General features: G+C 35.5%; 2 protein-coding genes across 2 annotated transcripts in view; one reads left to right on the forward strand and one right to left on the reverse strand.

The window, feature by feature from the left end:
• The window catches only part of LOC101887493 (protein rolling stone), a 76,271-nt gene that overhangs the window by 43,178 nt on the left and 11,417 nt on the right, over positions 1-21,676 (reverse strand). The window lies entirely within an intron of this gene.
• Positions 3,227-8,550, forward strand: LOC101888247 (protein rolling stone). The gene is made up of 4 exons (XM_005181563.4): positions 3,227-3,480; positions 7,325-7,676; positions 7,831-8,014; positions 8,156-8,550. Exons 1-4 carry the CDS (start codon positions 3,379-3,381, stop codon positions 8,343-8,345), a joined length of 828 nt encoding a protein of 275 aa, XP_005181620.4. The 5' UTR covers positions 3,227-3,378; the 3' UTR covers positions 8,346-8,550.

Below are 21,676 nucleotides of genomic sequence, written 5' to 3' on the forward strand. Positions count from 1 at the left end.
CTTTGTGGGAGAGGTAGCAGAAGGAGTGGACCAATATAACTCTTTTTCACACCAGGTCATGTGTTGATATAAAAAATATAATGTAGGAAATTGGAAGAGAATCCGAAACTTATTTCTATTTTTATAAGCCTTTTGATTATTCAAAATTTTGACACCTTTGTGGGGGAGGTACCAGTAGGAGTGGACCGATATTAACTGTCTTCACACCAGATCTTGTTTTGATGAAAGTATAAGGATGTGTGAAATGTAAAGAGAATCGGATGCTTATTTCCCGTTTTGTTAGCCTGTTGATTATTCAAAATTTTGACCCCTTGTGGGGGAGGTACCAGAAGGAGTGGGTCTATATGTCTAATATTCATAACAGATCTTATGTTAATAAAAATATTAGGATGTGTGAAATTTGAAGGGAATCGGAAGCTTATTTCGCATTTTATGCGAGTTTTTGTTATTCCAAATTTTGACCCCTGTGTGGGGGAGGTACCAGAAGAAGTGGGTCCATATGTCTAATCTTCACAAAAGATCTTGGGTTAATAAAAATATTGGGATGTGTGAAAACTGAAGAGAATCTCATGCTCATTTCGCATTTTGTGATCGTTTTGATTACTCAAAATTTTGACGCCTTGGTGGGGAGGTACCAGTAGGAGTGGACCGATATTACCTGCCTTCACACCAGATTTTGTGTTAATAAAAATATTGGGATATGTAAAATTTGAAGAAAATCGGAAGCTAATTTCGAATTTCGTGAGCGTATTGGTCATTTCAAATATTGACCCCTTTGTGGGGGAGGTACCGGAAGGAGTGGATCCATACATCCCACCTTCACACAAAATCTTGTATTAAGAAAAATAGTGAGATGTGTGAAATTTGAAGAGAATCGGAAGCTTATTTCGCATTTTATAAGAGTTTTGGTTATTCAAAATTGTGACCCCTTTGTGAGGGAGGTACCAAACCAAATTTTCACATCAGATCTTGTGTTAATAAAAATATTGGGATGTGTGAAATATGAAGAGAATCGGAAGCTTAGTTCGCATTTTATAAGAGTTTTGGTTATTCAAAATTGTGACCCCTTTGTGGGGGAGGTACCAGAAGGAGTGGACCGATATCTACCATCTTCACACCAAATCTTGTGTTGATATAAATATTGAGATGTGTGAAATTTGAAGAGAATCGGCTGCTTATTTTTCATTTTGTGAGCGTTTTGGTTATTCAAAATTTTGACCCTGTGTGGGGGAGGTACCAGAAGGAGTAGGCCGATATCTACGATATACTCACATCAGATCATTTGTAAATAAAAATATTGGGATTTATTAAATTAGAAGAATAGAATCAGGTGAATACTTCGCATTTTGTTGGCGTTTTGGTTATTCAAAATTTTGACACCTTTGTGGGGGAGATATCAGAAGGAGTAGACCTACAGGGAGGGATGAAAAAACTACAACCTACTTCAGACTGCTGTCATTTCTAAGTCACTCGTCCGACAGCTGTTAAAATTATTCCGGTGACAGCTCATTATATTGTTTACAAGCGTACAATCTTGACTTAATCGAAAACCACGTCGCAGTGGCCGAAAAATGGCTCGGCTCGTGAGCTGAACATATCGCAATATTCCATTCGGCAAATATTGAAAGATTAGCTCGGGGTATAGCCATTGAAATTCCAAAAAGTGCAAGAACTTGCACCGCAACAGAAAGAAAATAGACTCAAAAGAGCTGAAGAGTTGCTTCGCTTGTCCGAAAGTGGTGAACTGCCGAATTTGGTTTTCTCCGCTCCGATGAGAAAAAATTCGTTGTCCAGCAGCTTGTAAACAAACAAAATGATCGTGTTTTATTGCCAAAGAGGTCAGCTGAAAATGTGCACCTTGGGTTGGCCGCCAGAACTCAAGCGCCGGCCATGGTGATGGTGTGGGCCGCCATAACAGCCGATGGTCGCTCTCCGCTCATATTAATCGACCGTGGCATCATAATAAATGCCAAATATTATTGCAAAAATATTCTGGAGGGTGTATTAAAGCCTTGGACACGCAAACCATTTGGCCGCAGACCTTTTACATTCCAACAGGACTCAGCACCATCGCACTCAGCACGCGCCACCCAGAATGGTTACAAAATGATGTTCCTCGCTTCATTTCCAGCACACAATGGCCACCAAAATCTCCGAATACCAATCCGTTGCACTATTGTGTCTGGAGTATTTTGGAAAGCAAAGTTGACACTAAAAAATACCAAAGTGTCGATCACCTCAAGTAAGCGCTTCTCCGGGAATGAGCCAAAATACCGCAGAGAAACATTTGGGCAGCGTGTGAGGGTTTCATTGGCCGTTTGAAGGTCATAATTCGTGCCAAAGGTGACGAATTCGTGCCAAAGGTGACAAATCTAAAGATATTCTAAAATATGATGCTATTTCCGACATTTTTTGCACCCTGTATATTTCTAATCTTCCTTTCAGATTTTGCGTTGATATAAATATTGAAATTTGTGAAATTTAGAAAGAATATAAAGCGTATTTCGCATTTTGTGAGCGTTTTGGTTATTTAAAATGTTTGCAGCTTTTTGGTACCAGAAGGGATGGACCAATATCTGCCATAGACCCAGAAGGAGTAGATCGATGTTGCTCCGAACTCGATCTAAGTTTGATACCAAATTTGGACCAAATCATATACTCTCTTTAGCAGACGGGGAGACATAAGGACGGACCGACTCACATAGATCCACTCCAAATTTCCTGAAACGGATTTGGTCCAAAGATACCTGGGGTTATTTCGATGAGCCACTTTTTGCCCGTACTTTTTGGTACATATACTCTGTAACCATCTGGCTGAGGGTATAAAAAATCCACAATTATCGTCGAAAAAAATCGTCCTTAAATTTACATTTTTTATTCGAGAATTCTTGATCATAAAGTCACCATCCTCCTCGTATTTTCCTTCATGCTCATTATGAAGCCACGCTTCTACTTGTCCACAAGTCGCTTTCAATTGAACCTGCTTCTAAAACAATCCACCCAAACCTAAATCAAAATGCTGAATTATGTTCATTTGTTTATTTATTTTACCGCCGGGGAATATGACGCATTGACTTCAGTAGCGCTATCACCTAAGAATGATGGCGTTGTTGCTGTTGTTCTTCTTGTTGTTGTTATTATTGCCTTTACTTTCTCTCGTTTGTTGTTAATGCGACACCAAAAGCACGCCGATATTTGCAGCAGCGCCATTCTATTCTTCCCACTAGTGTTCCCAACTTAGAGCTGTTATCTACTCAGAATGGCTTAGACCTCCAAGTCGAACGAACAAACGGAACCGGTGATTAAAGTCTAAAGCTTGTTTCGGGGCAAAAAAACAGAATCGAATTCTAAAGATAGTGAAAACAAAAGAAAATCGAAATGAAATATCTCAGCAGCAGCCTGGATTGTTTGCGTTGTGAATTGAAGCTACGAAATATTGGTTTTCACCACAACCAGCTGGATGAGTTCTATCGATCGAAGGTTTGTATGTCCTTTGGAAGAAGAAAAAACTTAAAATTTTGAAATGAGCTGAGAGGACGGCTATATGGACGACAAGAGGATGACGTTGTAGTCAACAGACAAAAGTTTTATTAGATGCCCATGAGCGAGACAAGAAAACCGGCTTTATAGAGGTAAATAAGGACTTTTGCGGAGCAGAGTGTAGTTTATATCATGGACAATTTGGGGTGGGGCTTAAGACGACTTGAAAGGCGACATTACAGTCGACTAATAGGAGGCCTTATAAGCAACCAGAAGAAAACTCTGCCTTTATAAATGACCAAAAAAGGGTTTTCATGGACGTCCATATGGACAGCTTCGGAGAAGATTAGAAGAAATAATCTATAAAAGATGCCGTTTTTAGTGGAGGTTTTTTTTTAAATTAGCTTAATACTCGACCTGAAATCGAAAATTTAAGACGTCTAGGAGGCCCGAGAATACGAAATACGCTTTTATAAAGAAAACCTTAAAATTAGTGATCTTAATAGTGGTAAAAGTCAAACTGAAGTTAGGTTAGGTAGATAATGGTCCTGAAGGACAGCTTTTTATGGGAACTGAGTAGTTTTATAGACGACCACACGGTCAGCTTCAAAGAAAAATGGAAGGACATCTTTATAAACGATGACTTCTTTTCAGCGGATTTATAGATTTACAGAACTGAAGGTCGGCTTTTTTGTCGACCAGGAGGTTAGCTAGGCGGTTGTTTATAGGCGACCTGAAAAACGACTTTAAGGATGACCAGGTGAGCAGCTATCAGAAGAATGGTTTTGAAAGGACCTGAAAGTCGCCCTTATAAAGACGACCTAAAAAATAGTTTTGTGATGATCTTAATAAGGGTTAAAGACAGGCTGAATGGGGGTTTTATAATTAACCTGGAGAACAGTTTTTATGCCAACTGAAGAGGGTCTTCAATGAGACTTGAAGGGTGGATTTATAGATGTTTTATAGGTGACTAGAAAAACGGATTTAAAGATAATTGCATAATTTATTGGATGACCAGAGGGTAGCTATATGAAAAATCAAAATGATGGCTTCATAAAGGACCCGAAAGTCGCCTTTATAAAGACGACCTAAACATTAGTTTTGCGATGATCGTAATAGCGGTGAAAGACGGGCTGAAGGGGGTTTTATAATTTATCTGAAGGACAGATTTTATGCCAACTGAAAAGGGTCTTAAGGGAGATCTGTAGATTAAGACAAGCCGTAGAAAGGTTTTATAGGTGACTAGAAAGACGGCTTTAAAGATAATTGCAGGACATTCTTATAGAAACACTGAAGGACAGTATTTTTACATTTTATTGGATGACCAGAGGGGCAGCTATGTGCAAAATCAAAAGGATGACTTTAAAAAGGATAAAAACTGCCCGAAAGGGCGAGCTGGACAGCTGTTTTATCGGTGTAGTAGGAAAGTTGGTTTAAAGACGCTTATAAGGTAGATTTTTCTGGTTTCTGAATATCGTCGTTTATAAATGATCAAAAGTTTAGATTATTAGACGACCGAAGTTCGGTTTTATTGTAATATTAAAAAAATCTGACACCATGGAGGTGCTTTAAACTTAATAAATTTTAGAAATCAAGGATTATACAGGTATTTTAAAAAAATATCTGCGGTTGTGGAGGTCCTTTATATAATTGTCTTTTTAGCTGCACGATTATGGGGTCCTTTAAAAATATTTTTAAAAAAATTCCCGATTATGAATTTTCTTTATAATTTTTTAGCTGCACAATTTTGGAGGTGCTTTAAAAATCCATAATTATAGGGGCCCTTAAAAATTTATTATAACAACCAAAATTATGGAGATAATTTAAAAGCGGTTATGAAGGTCCTTTAAAATAATATCTTTAAAAATATTTATGGTGGGTTAAAAAATATTTTCTACGAATTTTACGATTATGGAGGTTCTTCAATAATAATATTTTTTTAAAATCAATGATAATTGAGGTTATTTCAAAATATTTTTAAATAATCGACGATTATAGAGGTATTTGAAGCAAATGTTTTTAAATCAATTATTTTTAAAAATATAAAATTTTGGAGGTCCTTTAAAATATTTTTTCAAAAAAAAAAAAAAAAAAAAACGAATAAGGAGGTTCTTTCATTTTTTTTTAAAAAATCCGCGATTTAAAAAAATCGACATAAGAATGTCCTTTAAAAATCAAAAATAATGGAGGTCATTTAAAAAAATATTTTTAAAAAATCCAAAATTGTGGAAGTCTTTTAAAAAATATTTTGAAAAAAAAAAACACGATTATGGAGAACTTTTATTACAATTTATTTTAAATCTACGATTATGGGAGTCCTTTAAAAATCTACGACCCGACGGGCCCTTTAAAACTATTTTTAAAATAATCCACGATTATGGAGGTCCTTTAAAAATTAAAAAAAAAATTGTCATAATGGATGTCCTTTAAAAATCGACGATAATGGAGGTTCTTTAAAAAATGTTTTTAAAAATTTCTCCATTATGGGGATCTTTTAAAAATATTCTAAAAATAATCCACAATTGTTGAAATTATGGAATTCCTCTAAAAATGCCAAAAAATCCTCGATTTTGAAAGTTCCCTAACATTTTTTTTTTAATTCAAAATTTTAAAAATCCTTTAAAAAATATTTAAAAAAATTCCACGATGACGGAGGACTTTTTAAATATTTTTTAATCCACGATTATGAAGGTATTTAAAACAAAAATTAAAAAAAACGCTATAATGGATATCCTTTAAAAAATCGGCAATAATTGAGGTCCTTTAAAAATATTGATAAAACAAAGGAAGGAGGATCTAAAAAATATTCTAAAAAATCCACGATTATGGAGGTGCTTTACAAATAATTTCAGAAAATCGAGGATTATGGAGATACTTGGATTTATTTATTATTATTATTATTTACGATTATGGAGGTCCTTTAAAAAATGTTATTTTAAAAATCCACGTTTAAAAAATTATTTAACCATTATGAAGATCCACGATCATGAGGTTCATTTAAATAGTTTTTTTAAAGAATCCAAAATTTTTAAAGTTTTTTTTAATATTTTAAAATAATTCACGATTACGGTGTTCATTTTAAATACATTTTTTAAATTGACGATTATGGAGGTCCTTAAAAAATATTTTTAAAAATCCACAATTTTGGAGCTACTTTAAAAATATTTAAAAAAAATGATTTAAAAGGTCCTTTAAAAAATATCTTTAAAACTTCAATCTTTAAAAAACATTTTTTAAAAATTTTGAACGTCTTTTAAAAATATTAAAAAAATCTACAATTATGAAGGCCTTTAAAAAAATATTTAAAAAAAAAAAAATATGCCATAATATAGAACTTTTTTAATCGATTTTTTTTAAAATTCTCTAATAAGGCTCAGGCATTTTTTGAAAATATATTTATTGAAATCGTTTGTTTGATTAACAAATTCGTCTTGACATTCCAGTTCAATATCTATTTAAAAAATTAATAACAAATAATTGAAAATTAAACACAATCAATTAATACAATGTGACTGACATTGAATCAAATAACCTTTTCTGACACGCTTAGGCAGGAAATTACACAATAATTAAAAAAACCACTGAAAAAAAGTGCACACCTGGACCCAGGGACGTACATAGTAATGGATTTTAAAGCCAAATAGAGGAAGTGAGGGTAGCGAACTAGAAAAATTAAGTTTTCCATGTAAAATATGCAAAAAAAATTGCGAAAAGTAGACATTTCGTTGAGGACCCGGGTCCCCACTTGGCCTACGTCCATGCCTGAAATAGTTCTGCCAGAAGAAATTAAAACGCACTGCACAATCTAAACACCAATTAATTTTTCTCAAACTGTTTCTTTTAGTGGCAAAGTGAAAAAACATGCGTTTGGTTCCTGCTCTATCGTTGGCTATGGTTCCTGATCTTTCTCACTATTTTCCTGTTATGTATCTGCAATCAATTTGCCGATGGAAAATATTTTATTTTCTTTACAAATTGGGGAATTGTGGTTTGTGTCATTACTCAGCTGTTGGCAGTGATTCTGGCAACCCAGTGGCATTTTAATTTCCTAGATGTGAGGTCAACGACATCTGAAGTCTCCCAGACGTTGAGAACTCCAAAAATTGTGGGCCTATATTGGATGCTGCACAATGTAACAATGGTGGTGGCATCGGTTATAAGTTTCATATATTGGCTGTTTTTGCATGGAAAGATGGGTAAGTATGGAGATCTCTTCCTTTAGAAGAACAAGATAAGTTCTCATAAGAACAATTTTTGATCGCCTAAAATAACACAATTTTCCTCCTTTTTAATGTTCGTCTTTTCCATCTCCAATATTATTTTTTTCTCCCTCTTTCCCCCCTCTTCCAGATAAACCCATACGCTATCCAGAGCTTACATTCATCACACATTGCCTTAACTTGGTCTTCATGCTGGTGGACTATTTCATTGTCGCGTTTCCGGTCCGTTTGATGCACACCATCTATGCCATGCTGTTCACCATCAGTTTCTTTGGCTTTAGTGGCATCTACTACCTTTGTGGCGGGACGGATGAGTAAGTTCTTGCATAATTGCCATAACCTTGTTTTCATTTTTCCCTCAATTTCTCTTTCTCTCTCTCTTTCCCCCTCTCTTTTGCAATTAATTAATAATTTTTCCTAATTACTCTTTTGTTCTTTCGTTCACCATTCACCAGCTATGGCCATCACTATGTCTACCCCTTTCTGGATTGGACAACACCGGTTAAATGTGTTCGGGCATTTTTTGGAATTTTCTTTCTGCACTGCATGTGTTCGGTTCTGCTATTTGGTCTCTATCAAGTGAAACGATTTTTACATAAAATCTATAAGGGTGATGTTCGCCGGAACGATGATGGTTTAATTTAGATGCAGTTACCTCTCCGATTCCCTCTCATCACCTTTACCTTTTACAGTGTATGTAATTTATTTATTTTTTAAGGTTAGAATAGAAGCTTGGCTTTGTAGTTATTAGCTATAGTCACAGGTTGTTCGTTATGTGAAGCGTACACCTGTCTTATTTTGTAAAGTGAGATTTATAAGAAAATTGAAAAAATATTTAAAAAAATAGATCCAAGATTTCCCTTTTTTATATCTTCTTTGAGAAATTCTAATAATAATTTTCAGTGGAAAATAAAATTTTCCTAAAATTTTTTAGGAACCCTCTATAAAAAAAATTATAATCAAAAAAAAAAGGGGAATAAAAAATATTCAATAGATATATTCAGGATCTTCCCGTTGATTTGTCTATCTAATATCTAGTAACGTGAACCTTAACGTCTATATATAAATTCGTCGCGTGGAAAATAATTAATGTTTTTTATAGAAAAAAAATCAATATTGGAACATTTACTTTGAATGCTGCTACTTCAATTGATACTTGACTCATCAAACTGAACAGCCTAAAAGTATGCTTTAACTCAAGCGTATCAATGCATTTCAAGCTGTTATACTGTTATAACCAAAAAAAAAATAAATACAAAAGACTATGCTTCCTATTGGAAGAAATAGGTTTACTGTTATAAAATACGGGGTTGAAAGGTTTTGGAAGCGGATTATGAGATATAGTCTGATTTTCTATCAAAACGGAAAGGACTGATATGGGTCATATCCGTAGTGGACAAAAGTTTGACTAAAAATATTACAATACTTTTGATCAAATCGGATATTCTATTCGAGACAAACGAACCTGGCTAAATCGTCCCCAAATAGGAAAAGGGTTTGCTCTACATCTATACGAAGAAGAAGATACCTACTGCTTCTAATCGAAAAGAAGGAATTTTTCAAAGCGCGGAACAGGTTACCCCAGACAAAAAAACCTTCTTTTTGGCGAAGAAAATACCTTTATACATACGAAGAAGAGGCATTCTATCAGAAGAAGTATAGTTCATATTCCAGGCTAAGTAGTGGTCTTTTCCTCGGCGAAGAAGAAGAAGTTTTTTTTATCATCCAGACAAAGAAGAGGTCTTCTTCCACACAAAGCACAGTCCTATTTCTAGACAAAGAAGAGGTCTTCTTCCAATCGAAGAAGGAGTCTTCTTCTTCCAATCGAAGAAGAGGTCTTCTTCCAATTGAAAAGGAGTATTCTTCTCAGCGAATAAGACGTCGCCATCTAGAAGAAAAAGAGGTTTTCGTCTAGAAGAAGAGCAGGTATTATTCAAGTCGAAGAAAAAGTCATCTTCCAGGCGAATCGAATCGGGTCTTCGATCAATCGAAGAAGGGGTCTTCCTCCAATCGAAGATGAGGTCCTCTTCCTCTCGAATAAGATGTGAAGAAAAAGAGGATGTCTTCTTCCTTACGATGAAGAGATCTTCTTCCAGGCGAAGAAGAGGTCTACTTCCAGGCGAAGGAGAGAGATCATCTTCTCGGCAAAGAAGAGAAGATTTGAAGAGAAGAAGTACTCTCTTCTTCTATTCGAAAAAAGGTCTTCCCTTCTTCTATAGGAAGAAGAAAAATGGGCCTTTTTGGTGTACACGAAGAAGAAGTCTTCTTCAACTTCTTCTATACGGGGAAGAAGAAGAGGTTTTCTTCTGTTTCTTCTAATGGAGAAGAAGAGGTTTTCTTCTGCTTCTTCTATACGGAGAAGAAAAGGAGATTTTCTGCTTCGAAAAAGGAAAGAAGGAGAAGAAGGAGAGGTCTCTGCTTCTTCTGCTATACCAGAAGAAGAAGATGTGGTACTTCTCTGATTCTTCTATTCGAAAAAGAAGCAGAAGAGGTCTTTTTCTGCTTTTACTATACGGAGTAGAAGCAGAAGAGGTCTTTTTCTGCTTCTACTATACGGAGAAGAGGAGGAAGTCTTCTTCTGTTTCTTCTATACGAAGACGAAGAGGAAGTCTTCTTCTGTTTCTTCTATACGAAGAAGAAGAGGAAGTCTTCTTCTGTTTCTTCTATACGAAAAAGAAGAAGAGGTCTTTTTCTGCTTCTTCTATACGAAGAAGAAGAGGAAGTCTTCTTCCGCTTCTTCTATACGAAGAAGAAGAGGAAGCCTTCTTCCGCTTCTTCTATACGAATAAGAAGATGAGGTCCTCTTCTTCTTCTGTACGGAGAAGAGAAGGTCGTCTTCTTCTTCTGTACGGAGAAGAGGAGGTCGTCTTCTCTTCTTCTGTACGGAGAAGAGGAAGAGGATGTCGTCTTCTCTTCTTCTGTACGGAGAAGGGGAGGAGGAGGACATCTTCTTCTTCTGTACGGAGAAGAGGAAGAGGAGGTCGTCTTCTCTTCTTCTGTACGGAGAAGGGGAGGAAGAGGTCGTTTTCTTCTTCTGTACGGAGAAGAGGAGGTCGTCTTTTTCTTCTTCTATACGGAGAAAAAGAAGAAGTTTTCTGCTGCTTCTTCTATACGAAGAAGAAGAGAAGGAGTTCTTCTTCTTCTCCTATACCAAGAAGGAGAGAAGGAGTTCTTCTTCTATACCAAGAAGAAGAGGAGGAGGAGGTCTTCTTCTTCTATACGAAGAGGGAGAAGAGGCCTTCTCTTCTTCTATACAAAGAGGAAGAAAAATAAGTATTCTTCTCCCATACAAAGAGGAAAAAGAAGTCTTTTTCTTCTCCCGTACGAAGAGGAAAAAGAAGTCTTCTTCTTCTCCTATGCGAAGAGGAAGAATAAGTCTTTTTCTTCTTCTCCTCCTATACGAAGAGGAAGAGAAGGAACTCTTCTTCTATAAGAAAAATATAATCTGAAAAATAAGATCTTCTATACGAAGAAGAAGAGAAGTTCTTCTTATATACTAAGAAGGAGAGACAATCTTCACGAAGAACAAGATATCTTCATCTATACCAAGAGAAGAGGAGGTCTTCTCCCATAAGAGGATTTTTTTGAAAAGTGATTTTTTTGGTTCAAAATTGTAGTATTTTTGAATACATCCTAATATCTCTATGTTTCTGTTAGAACACGTGTTTTCCTGCCAAGCATACAGGTATGCATGTATGTTTTTCTATTTTATTGTTGTTAGGGTCTTTATGACTGATGCTGTCAAATGACGATCACAAAGTCAACGAAGTTTGGCCAAAAGAAAATAAAGATAAAAAAGATAAACAATACAACTTTGTGTTTATTTTGCAAAACGCGTTTCGTGAGAGAAAGAGAGAGAGAGCGGGAATTTGAAATCTCAGAGAAACTCACAATTGGCAATTACACCTGTTTGTCTGCATGCTAAATTCTGGGGTTTGCTTGCTGCTGCTGCTGCTGTATAGCAGCCAACAAGTGTGGCTCAGTTGTTAGTCCGTGTTTAAGAGTCGTGGTGTGAAGTTGCCCAGTTTCGAGAGCGGTTTCGGTGGAAATTAAATATCTTCTTTTTGACAATTTTAAGATTTGAGAAAAAAATTAAAGATTGCCGAAAAACGTCGAATGCATTAAAAAAAAGGTGTGTGTGGCTTTGTGTTGTCTGAGAATAAGAGAGAGGGTATAAAACCCAAAAAAGAAAAGAGCTCTGAGTGAACAGATTTTTTTTTGTTTATCTTGGAGAACCGCTGTCAGAAGTGCAATAACAAATAAAAAGTTACTACCAAGTTATTGTTGTTTGTTGTGTGTGTTGGTTTTTAATTGTGACCTGTAATTGCTTCCGAACAAGATCTCTTGGAAATTTGTTGTTTTTTTTTTGTTGGCCATGTAAAATGACCCCATTTACGTAGCAGGTCTTCAAAGTCTGAAGAGGATGGCGCTGAACTGTGAAAAATCCAACTTGAAAAATTAAAAAAAAAATATTATGGTTTGTAAAACTGGATGAAATTGGGAAGAGGGGGGAACTAAATTGAAAATTGTTTTTTTTTATAAAAACAAAAGTTGAATGGTTTCAAATCCGAATTCGAACTTTGTTCGTTACATAGCTACATTCAAAATTCAATAATCGCGTATAATTATTTTGGCCTCAAGGTAAGTTGTATTATTACCAGCCAAGCATTTTATGCGCCGTGCGGGTTTGCGCGTGAGTTAACTTCCGTACAACCGAAAAATAAGAAAACAAGAATTATTCTGCTTTAGATGCCAAATACAACTGATACTTTATTCAAAAAATTCTTATATTTAAGCGATTTTACAATTATTGATTTTTCTTAGAGTTAACAAAGAACAAAGAAACATAAAATCTAGAGCTATCAAGAAAAATACTTAAGCTAAAAATTTGTATTGGGTACAGTAAAAGTAAACATTTCTTTTTGGGTTATTTCCGTCATAGTTTTATTACTAGTGTTGTTATTGTGATGTTGAAGTGGAGAATTATTGCTGACGAAATAATGTCAACAATATTGGTGTTAGCTCTTTGGTGCTTATGACAATGTTGTAACTAATAATGATGTTAATAATAATGATATTAATAATAATGATGTTAATAATAATGATGTTAATAATAATGGTGTTAATAATAATGATGTTATTAATAAATGAGGTTGTGGTTGAAAATAATGAACTTAATAATAATGTTGTTTATTGGTGGCTGTAGGTAACTCGTGCGCAGTGAACATTTTTTGGACAATGTGAGTTTGCGTCTGCGCTCAATGTAAATGGCTTATAAGGAATGGCCTAAATGGTTAATCAATGATATCATTGAAATTAAATACCAATGGCCAAAAAGACTCTTTGAACTTAGGCTCTGACCCACTGAACAACAACGACGACCAGTTGGACAGTCAGCCGAAGAAGAAAGCAGGCAAGCAGAGCTAATACAAACGCATGTGGAGTTTGCTGAGAAAGCTGTTGTAAACAATAGCCTGCCTGCAGAGCTGTCAAGTATTCGGATTTTCGTAGTCTGTTGTTTTTTTGTTTTTGAATAATTATGTTTGGTCTGTTTTTTGTTGTTGTTGGCATAGCTCGAGGTCATGGGCGCTTGAATTATGTAACAAAGTTATGCTTGGATTTATAGCGTCCGATAATAATAAGCTAAAGGTTTGGTTTTCGTTTTATGAAAAGCACGCTCACTTAAACGAAATTTTAATGATTGCTTTCGACCTTCTGCTCATTAACATATTTTTTAAACAGGGTCGAAATTGTAGGGCAGTCTTCTGGATTTTTTATTAACGGGAATTCAAAAAGAGAAGACCTCCAAACATTTGTCCGTTTGTGGAAATTCCTTTAGCTTCCGCACCAAATGAATTAGGTTGATCAAATTTTACTCAGATGTATTTCATGTCCGTAGGACTTTTTGTATCGAAAATGGGCTATATCGAGACAAGAATGTCGATTTTTTAGGAATATTTTTGAAATGCCTTCCTGAGGTTTTTTTACGAAATTTTTTAAAGGACCACTTGAGTCAAAAATTTTATTTTTAAGAATATTTTTCAAGGACTACAGAACTTTTTTTGAGGAAGAACAAGTCACAGATAGGGATTTTTTAGGAATATTTTCTAGAGGACCAACAATGATCAACAAATCCAAAAAATTAATTTGTTGAAACATCCAAGGCTCCAAGCACGGATATTTTGGGAATATTTTTTTTCAAACACCACCTACAGTTCCAAACGTCTGTCCGTCTATGGAAATCACTCCAGCTTCGGAACGAAATGAATAAGATTGATCAAATTTTACTCTAATATTTTTTTTTATGTGTGCAGGACTTTTTGTATTGAAAATGGGCTTTAAAGGTCCACGTTGTGCTTTAGGCCCCCATATAACTGTGGCGGTAGCTTCTAGTCTTTTAGCTGTTAGTCTGTGGAAATCCCTTTAGCTTCCGCACCAAATGAATTAGGTTGATCAAATTTTACTCAGATGTATTTTATTTCCGTAGGACTTTTTGTATCGAAAATGGGCTGTACCGAGATACGAACGTCGATTTTTTAGGAATATTTTTGAAATACCTCCCAGAGGTTTTTTTACGAAATTTTTTTAAAGGAAGACTTGAGAGGTATTTTTAAGAATATTTTTCAAGGACTACAGAACTTTTTTTTGAGGAAGAACAAGTCACAGATAGGGATTTTTTAGAAATATTTTCTAGAGGACCAACAATGCCACAAACCTTGATTTTCGGGAATATATTTTTGAAGGATCAACAGATCGAAAAAATCCAATTTTTGCGAACATCCAAAACTCCAAACATGAATTTCTTGGGAAATATTTTTTCAAACACCACCTAGAGCTCCAAACATCTTTCCGTCTGTGAAAATCACTAACTTCGGAACGAAATAAATTAAGTTGATCAAATTTTACTTAGATGTATTTAATGTCTGCAGGATTTTTTGGTATTGAAAATGGGCTATATAGGTCCACGGTTTGGTGTAGACTTCCATCATTGTTTTGATGATTTGAGCCACTCTTTCCGCTGGAATTGTTCCAAATTTGGTATTTGGAATTCGAAATGAGTATTACCTTCTATGGCAGAAAATGACTAATATATAACGATACTCTCGATATCCGGCATTTTGAAGATTTTAGCGACATTATTAACCGGAATTGTTTAAAATTTCGTATTTGAAGTTCGAATTCGTTACTAAGCCTATGACAAAAAATTACTTACACAGGTCCACGTCTTCGTATAGCCCCCATATAACGGTTTTTATTGAAACGGTATTTTTTTAGGATGTTTTTAAAAATTTTCATGTTCCTTCCAAGTGGTGGAGGGTATCAAAAGTTCGGCCCAGTCGAACTTAGGAGTTTTTTTTTTTACTCGTTTAAGAAAAATTTTTTTTCAAGAACCAAACGTGGATGTTTGCGACTATTTTTGAGAGGACCCAAAAATTTCTCAAAATTTTTGAGAATACCCGTTGCTCCAAACATGGATTTTTTGGAAACATTTTTGTAACCACATGGACTTCTTACACCGTCAGTCATATGACTACAGAGAGTATATATGATTTGATATTGCCACAATATACCTCCTCGAAGGAACGGTTATAGACTCGAGATCTCTTTGAACAAAATCTGTTTCAGGACATTATAAGTCGATCTATGGGTGTCCGACCGCCCGTCCGTTCATCTGTCTGACTGGTGCGCACGAGAACTCTCGAAGGGAGTATCCGAGTTGGTCCAAACTAGATACATCATAATATTATTATGAAGATGGGCAATATCGACCAACTCCGTCTTGCACCTCCCCCATAAAAGGCCAACATTTTCAAATGAAAATAATTTATCTTATAGAGCAAGAAATGATTATCCAATTTTGTTCCAACGTTGAAAATGCTAATATTGGTATCATTGATAGATAAGGTGTAAACATGGACAATATCAGCCCACTACTTCTGATGCATCCCCTACAACAGGTCAAAATTCGGAATAATTACATATCTTATAAAATGTGAAAAAAGCCGCCGATTCTGTTCAAATTTCACACATCAGAATATTTCGACTAACACAAGATCTGGTGTGAGAATTGTAGATAAGGACCCACTTCTTGTGGTACCTCCCCCACAAAGGTATTAACATTTTGAGTAACCAAAATGTTCATAAAATGCGAAATAAACATCCGGTTCTTTTCAAATCTCACTCATCTCAATATTTCTACCAAGGCAAGATCTTGTGAGAAGATGGTATGAATCGTTCCACTGCTTCAAATTTCACAAATCCAAATGGTTTCAAGTTATAAATTTCTAAAAAAGTCGACTTTGCAACTTCGAATTTTAGACTTTCAATACCAAAAGTCTGCAAAACGAAAGTCAACGTACATATCCCAAGTGAGGTGAATGTGACAACCGTCTGTTACACCTTTGTTGTTACCTAGCATACCTAGACTCTCAATAACTTCTCAATATCCAAGATAAATTGGTTTTAACAACCTCTCAATATTAATATCTAATCTTATCGAATAATTGGCTAAAAATACCAAGCACTGTTGAATTCTTGGCACGAAACATCTTGGAATGTTTTGGATTGATTTGTTGCTATATTTCATCATCATCATCATTGTCATTGTCATCAACACCATCATCATCATTATCTTTAGAACTTGACGCTTATTAATCAAGTTAGCTGGGTGGGTTGGGATGTTTGCTCTTCCCAAATGACATGCGTAAATATTTTGCAATAGCCCGGTTGTGAATAGGAAGATAAATAGCGAAATGGAACAGTGAGACTGACTGGCAAACTGGCTGTCAAGATAACCGAGTTTCCTATTTGATAAGCTCTTCAATATATATTTTTTTAAATATAGTGAAGGTAAAAAATATTTGCCTTTTCGCCAATTGACCATGTTGACGTTTTTTTTTTTTGTTTTGATGATTCGTGATTCATACAAAACAATTTCTCAATTAATCGGAGGATTATACATAAACCGGTCTGGGATTTTCAAAAGTTTTAATGTGTAAGAATATAAGTAAGTATGTGTGTAATAAAAGACAAGATATAAAGTTATAAATAAACTTGCTTTAGATAAAGAAATTTGCCCACGAAATTGGGTGACGAGGATGATTCAAGGAAAAGAAAATACATTTTTGTAAAGGTAATTAAATTTAAGCTTATGAAGTGCCTTTCAGATAAGTAACTAAGCAGTGGTCTAAAATTCAATATGTAAAAAGGTCGGACCTAAATAAATATGATACAAATATTGAGGCGTGCCAGGTTTGGAATATTCCGGATGCTTCCTTCACTTTTTATGAAATATGTGATAATTTTTAGAAAATGTTAAAATGTGCGTGAGGTACCAGATACAGTAGACCGAAGTATTCCATTTTCATACTTCATCTACATCAACAATACCGATGAAAATATTGGTATGGGCCAAATTACAAGAAAATCGTAAATTTATATCCAATTTTATGCAAAATCATAAATTCCATATTTATCTCAAGTTTCTGGTTAAGAGAAATATTTACACGTAGCTAGTTATAAAGAATCGCTGACTAATTTCCCCAGTTATGACAGATAAACAAGTATTGAAAATTGTGACTCTTTGTGAGTGAGGTATCAAAAGGGGTTCACAGATACATATCATCTTCACAACATATCTTGTGTTATTGTCTGTATGTGCGAACTTTGAGGAGAGTTATATGCTTAATTCGCTTTCTCCTATGTGGGGCAGGTAGCATAAGAAATGGTCCGATCTCTACCATCATTATAACATATCTTGTGTTAAAGGAAATATTGAGAGGTACCAAGTCTGGAACGGAATCGGATGTTAATATCGCTTTTTATGAGCTTAATGGATATTAAAAATTGTGTACCTTTGTGGAGAAGGTACCAGAAGGAGTGGACCGATATATCCCAACTTCACAGCAGATCTTGTGTTAGTAGAAATAATGGGATGTGTGAAATAATAAGAGAACCTTATGCTTATTTGGCGTTTTATGACCTTCATGGATATTCAAAATTTTGACCCTTTGTAGGGGAGGTACCAGAAGGAATGGTCCGATCTCTAACGTTTTTATAACACATTCTGTGTTGACGGAAATATTCAGATTTGCCAAGTCTAAATGGAATCGGATGTTAATTTCGCGTTTTATGAGCTTAATGGATATTCAAAATTTCGACCCTTTGTTGGGGAGATCTTGTAATAGTAGAAATAATGGGATGCGTGAAATATGAAGAGAACCGGATGCTTATTTCGAATTTTATGATCGTTTCGGTTATTTGGTTGTTTTAGAAGCTTAATGGATATTTAAAAGAAAGATTAGACCGATATATTATATCTTTATACCAGTCCTTGGGTTAATAAAAATATTGCGGTGTGTGAAATTTTAAGACAATCGAATTCTTACATCACATTTTATAAGAGTTATAATTATTCAAAATTTTGACCAAAAATGGACCATTATTATCCATTTTTGCACCTGACCAAGGAAATTATTAGGATTTGCAAAATTGGACCAAAATCAGATTATTGCTTCTCTTTCTGTACAGAAAATATTTTTTGTTAAAATTTTCGACCTTTTATGGGGGAGGTACCAGAAGGAGTGGATCGATATATTCCACCTCCACACCAGATCTTGGGTTTATAAAAATATTGGGATGTGTGTAATTTGTAGACAATCAGACTCTTACATCACATTTTATAAGATTTATACTTGTTCAAAATTTTGATCCTTTGTGGGGGAGATACCAGAAGGAGTGAACAGATATTGTCCATTTTCGAACCAGACCTAGCTCTGATGCAAATATTAGGATTTGCAAAGTTTGAGCAAAATCGAATTATCGTTTCTCTTTCTATGCAAAAAATATATATTTTTGAAAATTTCGACCATTTGTGGGGGAGGTACCGGAAAGAGTGGACCGTACATTCCATTTTCACACCAGACCTTGGGTTAATAAAATTATTGGGATGTGGGAAATTTTAAGGCAATTGGGCTCTTACATCACATTTTATAAAAGTTATAAATATTCAAATTTTTGACCCTTGGTGAGGGAAGCACTTGATGGTGTGGACCATCATTGTCCATTTTCGCACCTGACCTAGCACTGACGTAAATATTAGGATTTGCAAAGTTTGAGCAAAATCGGATTATCGTTGCTCTTTCTGTGCAATAGCATTTTTTTTTTGAAAATTTCGATCTTTGTGGAGGAGGAACCAGAATTAGTGGACCGATATTGCTAATCTCCGAACTCTATTTAAGTTTGATAATAATGTTCCGATATACCAAGTTTGGACCAAATCGGATAGCCTCTTATAGAGTCATCGTGCGCATCAGCTAGCCAGCCAGACGGACGGACATCGATAGATTGACTTCAAATGTCCTGAAACGGATTTGGTCCAAAGAAACCTAGGGTCTAAAAGCGTTATTTCGACTAGACACGTTTTGGCTGTTTTAGCTATATGGGTGTGGGTGTAAAAAAATAGTTGAACGCATCATTCGGTTTTGCCGACAAATGTTTACCCTTAGCCTGTGTTCGTTTAGAGCATTAGAAACTATTGAAACTGTCCTGAAACGGGTTTGATCCAATGAGAAATATGGTATCAAACCATTATTTTTATGAGGCTGAGGGTGTAAATAGGGGTTTGCTAGTTTTATTTTGTCTACTCCCAAAAGTGCAGCTAAATCTAAAATCGAAATCATCTTTGGTTTTTGATTTTTTTGACAAAATCCAAAAATTACCTTTTTGTGAAGAAAAATAAATCAAATCGATTGATTAACAAATTTTGATAGAACCAATGTCTAAAAGTCTACTCTTGCTATGTATTCCCAGTTCTCCTCGACAATACACTCCTATTGTCCTCAAAGTCTACTTTTGCTATAGGCCCATGTATTCTCAGTTCTCCTCAATAGTATACTTCGATAGTACCCCAAATTAGGAAATCCTCTGACACACCTGCTCATATCTGAAAATATTATTCTAGTTTAAAAATGTGACTTTGCACAAATTTCTCCCTATTTTTAGAACACAGAATCTCTTCCAGTCAATACAAATGTTGATCTCTGACTTTGACAATTTGCAGGCGGCAAATATTATCACAATAATAATTTGCATCATCCGTTTATGTTTACTAATTAATTTGCTAAATAAATGCAAAACATTAAATCCCGTGACATACATATATTTTTTTATTAATATACACTAATATTCAAAATTCACTTACCTGCAAAAATTCTTTAGGGGTCATATGATTGCACATGTAGAGATCTTCATGAATTCCCTATCTTGTGAATCCATTGTTTTTTGGTTCAAAATTCTGAGGCCAGGTTCATTCTTTTCATCTGGAAATAAAAGAAGGCAAAGTGAATTTAATCAGAGATTTCTAACATCAAATGGTATAAGAGGGTCGTTATCAGGATTTAAATGCTCATGTCTACAAATTCGTTGGTTCTGGGTTCAAAATTTTCAAAAATATTTGAATTCAATGTCGAAATGTGAATAATAAAAACATCCGATTAATAAATGTGGATTTTTTAGAAAATTTTTAAAGACCTTAACTCAGATTTATGAACATATATTTTACATAACATACAGGGTGAGATGAATAAACTGCAACCAACTTCAGACTGCTGTCATTTCTAAGCCACTCGTTCGACAGCTGTTAAAATTATTCCAGTGACAGCTCATTATATTATTTACAAGCGGCGTACAAAAGCATATTGGTGAGAATTTTCCAGAAAAAAACTTATTCGTGATAGAATTTAAGCGGAATTGGTGTGATTTCTTTATATTTGGCTGGAAAACCACAAGTGGCTATCGTTAGAGCACTCCAGCATTTAAATGTGAATAAATCTTTTGTGTCTTGTACCATCGCTCGTTACAAAGATACTGGTAGCATAGCCCAACTTCAAGGAAGTGGACGGAAGAAAACAGCAACGTCAGCAGAAATGGTTCGAAAAGTAAAGAAGCAACTTGATCGAAACCCGCGTCGCAGTGGCGGAAAAATGACTCGTGAGGAGAATATATCGCAATATTTCATTCGGCAAATATTGAAAAATGAGCTCGGGCTAAAGACATTGACATTCCAAAAAGTGGAAGAACTTAAACCGCAACTGCAGAAAAAAGACTCAAAAGAGCTAGAGTTGTTTCGCTTGGCCGAAAGTGGTGAACTGCCGAATTTGAGTTTTTCCGTCTCCGATGAGAAAACATTCGTTATCCAACATTTTGTAAACAAACAAAATGATCGTGTTTGCTTGTCAAAGAGGTCAGCTGAAAATGTGCACCTTCAGTTGGCCACAGGAACTCAAGCGCCGGCCATGGTGATGGTGTGGACCGCCATTACAGCTGATGGTCGCTCTACGCTCCTATTAATCGATCGTGGCATCAGAATAAATGCCGAATATTATCGCGAAAATATTCTTGAGGGTGTATTGGGCACGCTAAAGAGTTGCTTCGCTTGGCCGAAAGTGGTGAACTGCCGAATTTGGTATTCTCCGACGAGAAAACATTCGTTGTCCGGCAGTTTGTTAGCAAACAAAATGATCGTGTTTACTTGCCAAAGAGGTCAGCTGAAAATGTGTACCTTCGGTTGGCCGCCAGAACTCAAGCGGTGATGGTGTGGGCCGCCATAACAGCCGATGATCGCTCTTCGCTCATATTAATCGATTGTGTCATCAGAATAAATGCCGAATATTATCGCGAAAATATTCTGGAGGGAGTATTAAAGCCTTGGGCACGCTAAAGAGTTGATTCGCTTGCCCGAAAGTGGTGAACTGCAGAATTCGTTGTCCAGCAGTTTGTAAAAAAACAAACTGATCGTGTTTACTTGCCAAAGAGGTCAGCTGAAAATGTGCACCTTCGGTTGGCCACCAGAACTCAAGCGCCAGCCATAGTGATGGTGTGGACCGCCATAATAGCCGATGTTCGCTCTCCGCTCGTATTAATCGACTGTGACATCAGAATAAATGCCAAATATTATCGCGAAAATATTTTGGAGG

This window comes from Musca domestica, unplaced genomic scaffold, assembly GCF_030504385.1.
Source record: "Musca domestica strain aabys unplaced genomic scaffold, Musca_domestica.polishedcontigs.V.1.1 32, whole genome shotgun sequence".
In the NCBI taxonomy this organism is placed as follows: domain Eukaryota; kingdom Metazoa; phylum Arthropoda; class Insecta; order Diptera; family Muscidae; genus Musca; species Musca domestica.

Bases quoted from the DNA above. Each gene is read 5' to 3' on its own strand.
- LOC101888247 (XM_005181563.4), top strand. From the start codon at position 3,379: ATGAAATATCTCAGCAGCAGCCTGGATTGTTTGCGTTGTGAATTGAAG. The intron at 7,677-7,830 runs GTAAGTATGGAG...CCCCTCTTCCAG, and splicing joins GTTTTTGCATGGAAAGATGG to ATAAACCCATACGCTATCCA. The intron at 8,015-8,155 runs GTAAGTTCTTGC...ACCATTCACCAG, and splicing joins CTTTGTGGCGGGACGGATGA to CTATGGCCATCACTATGTCT.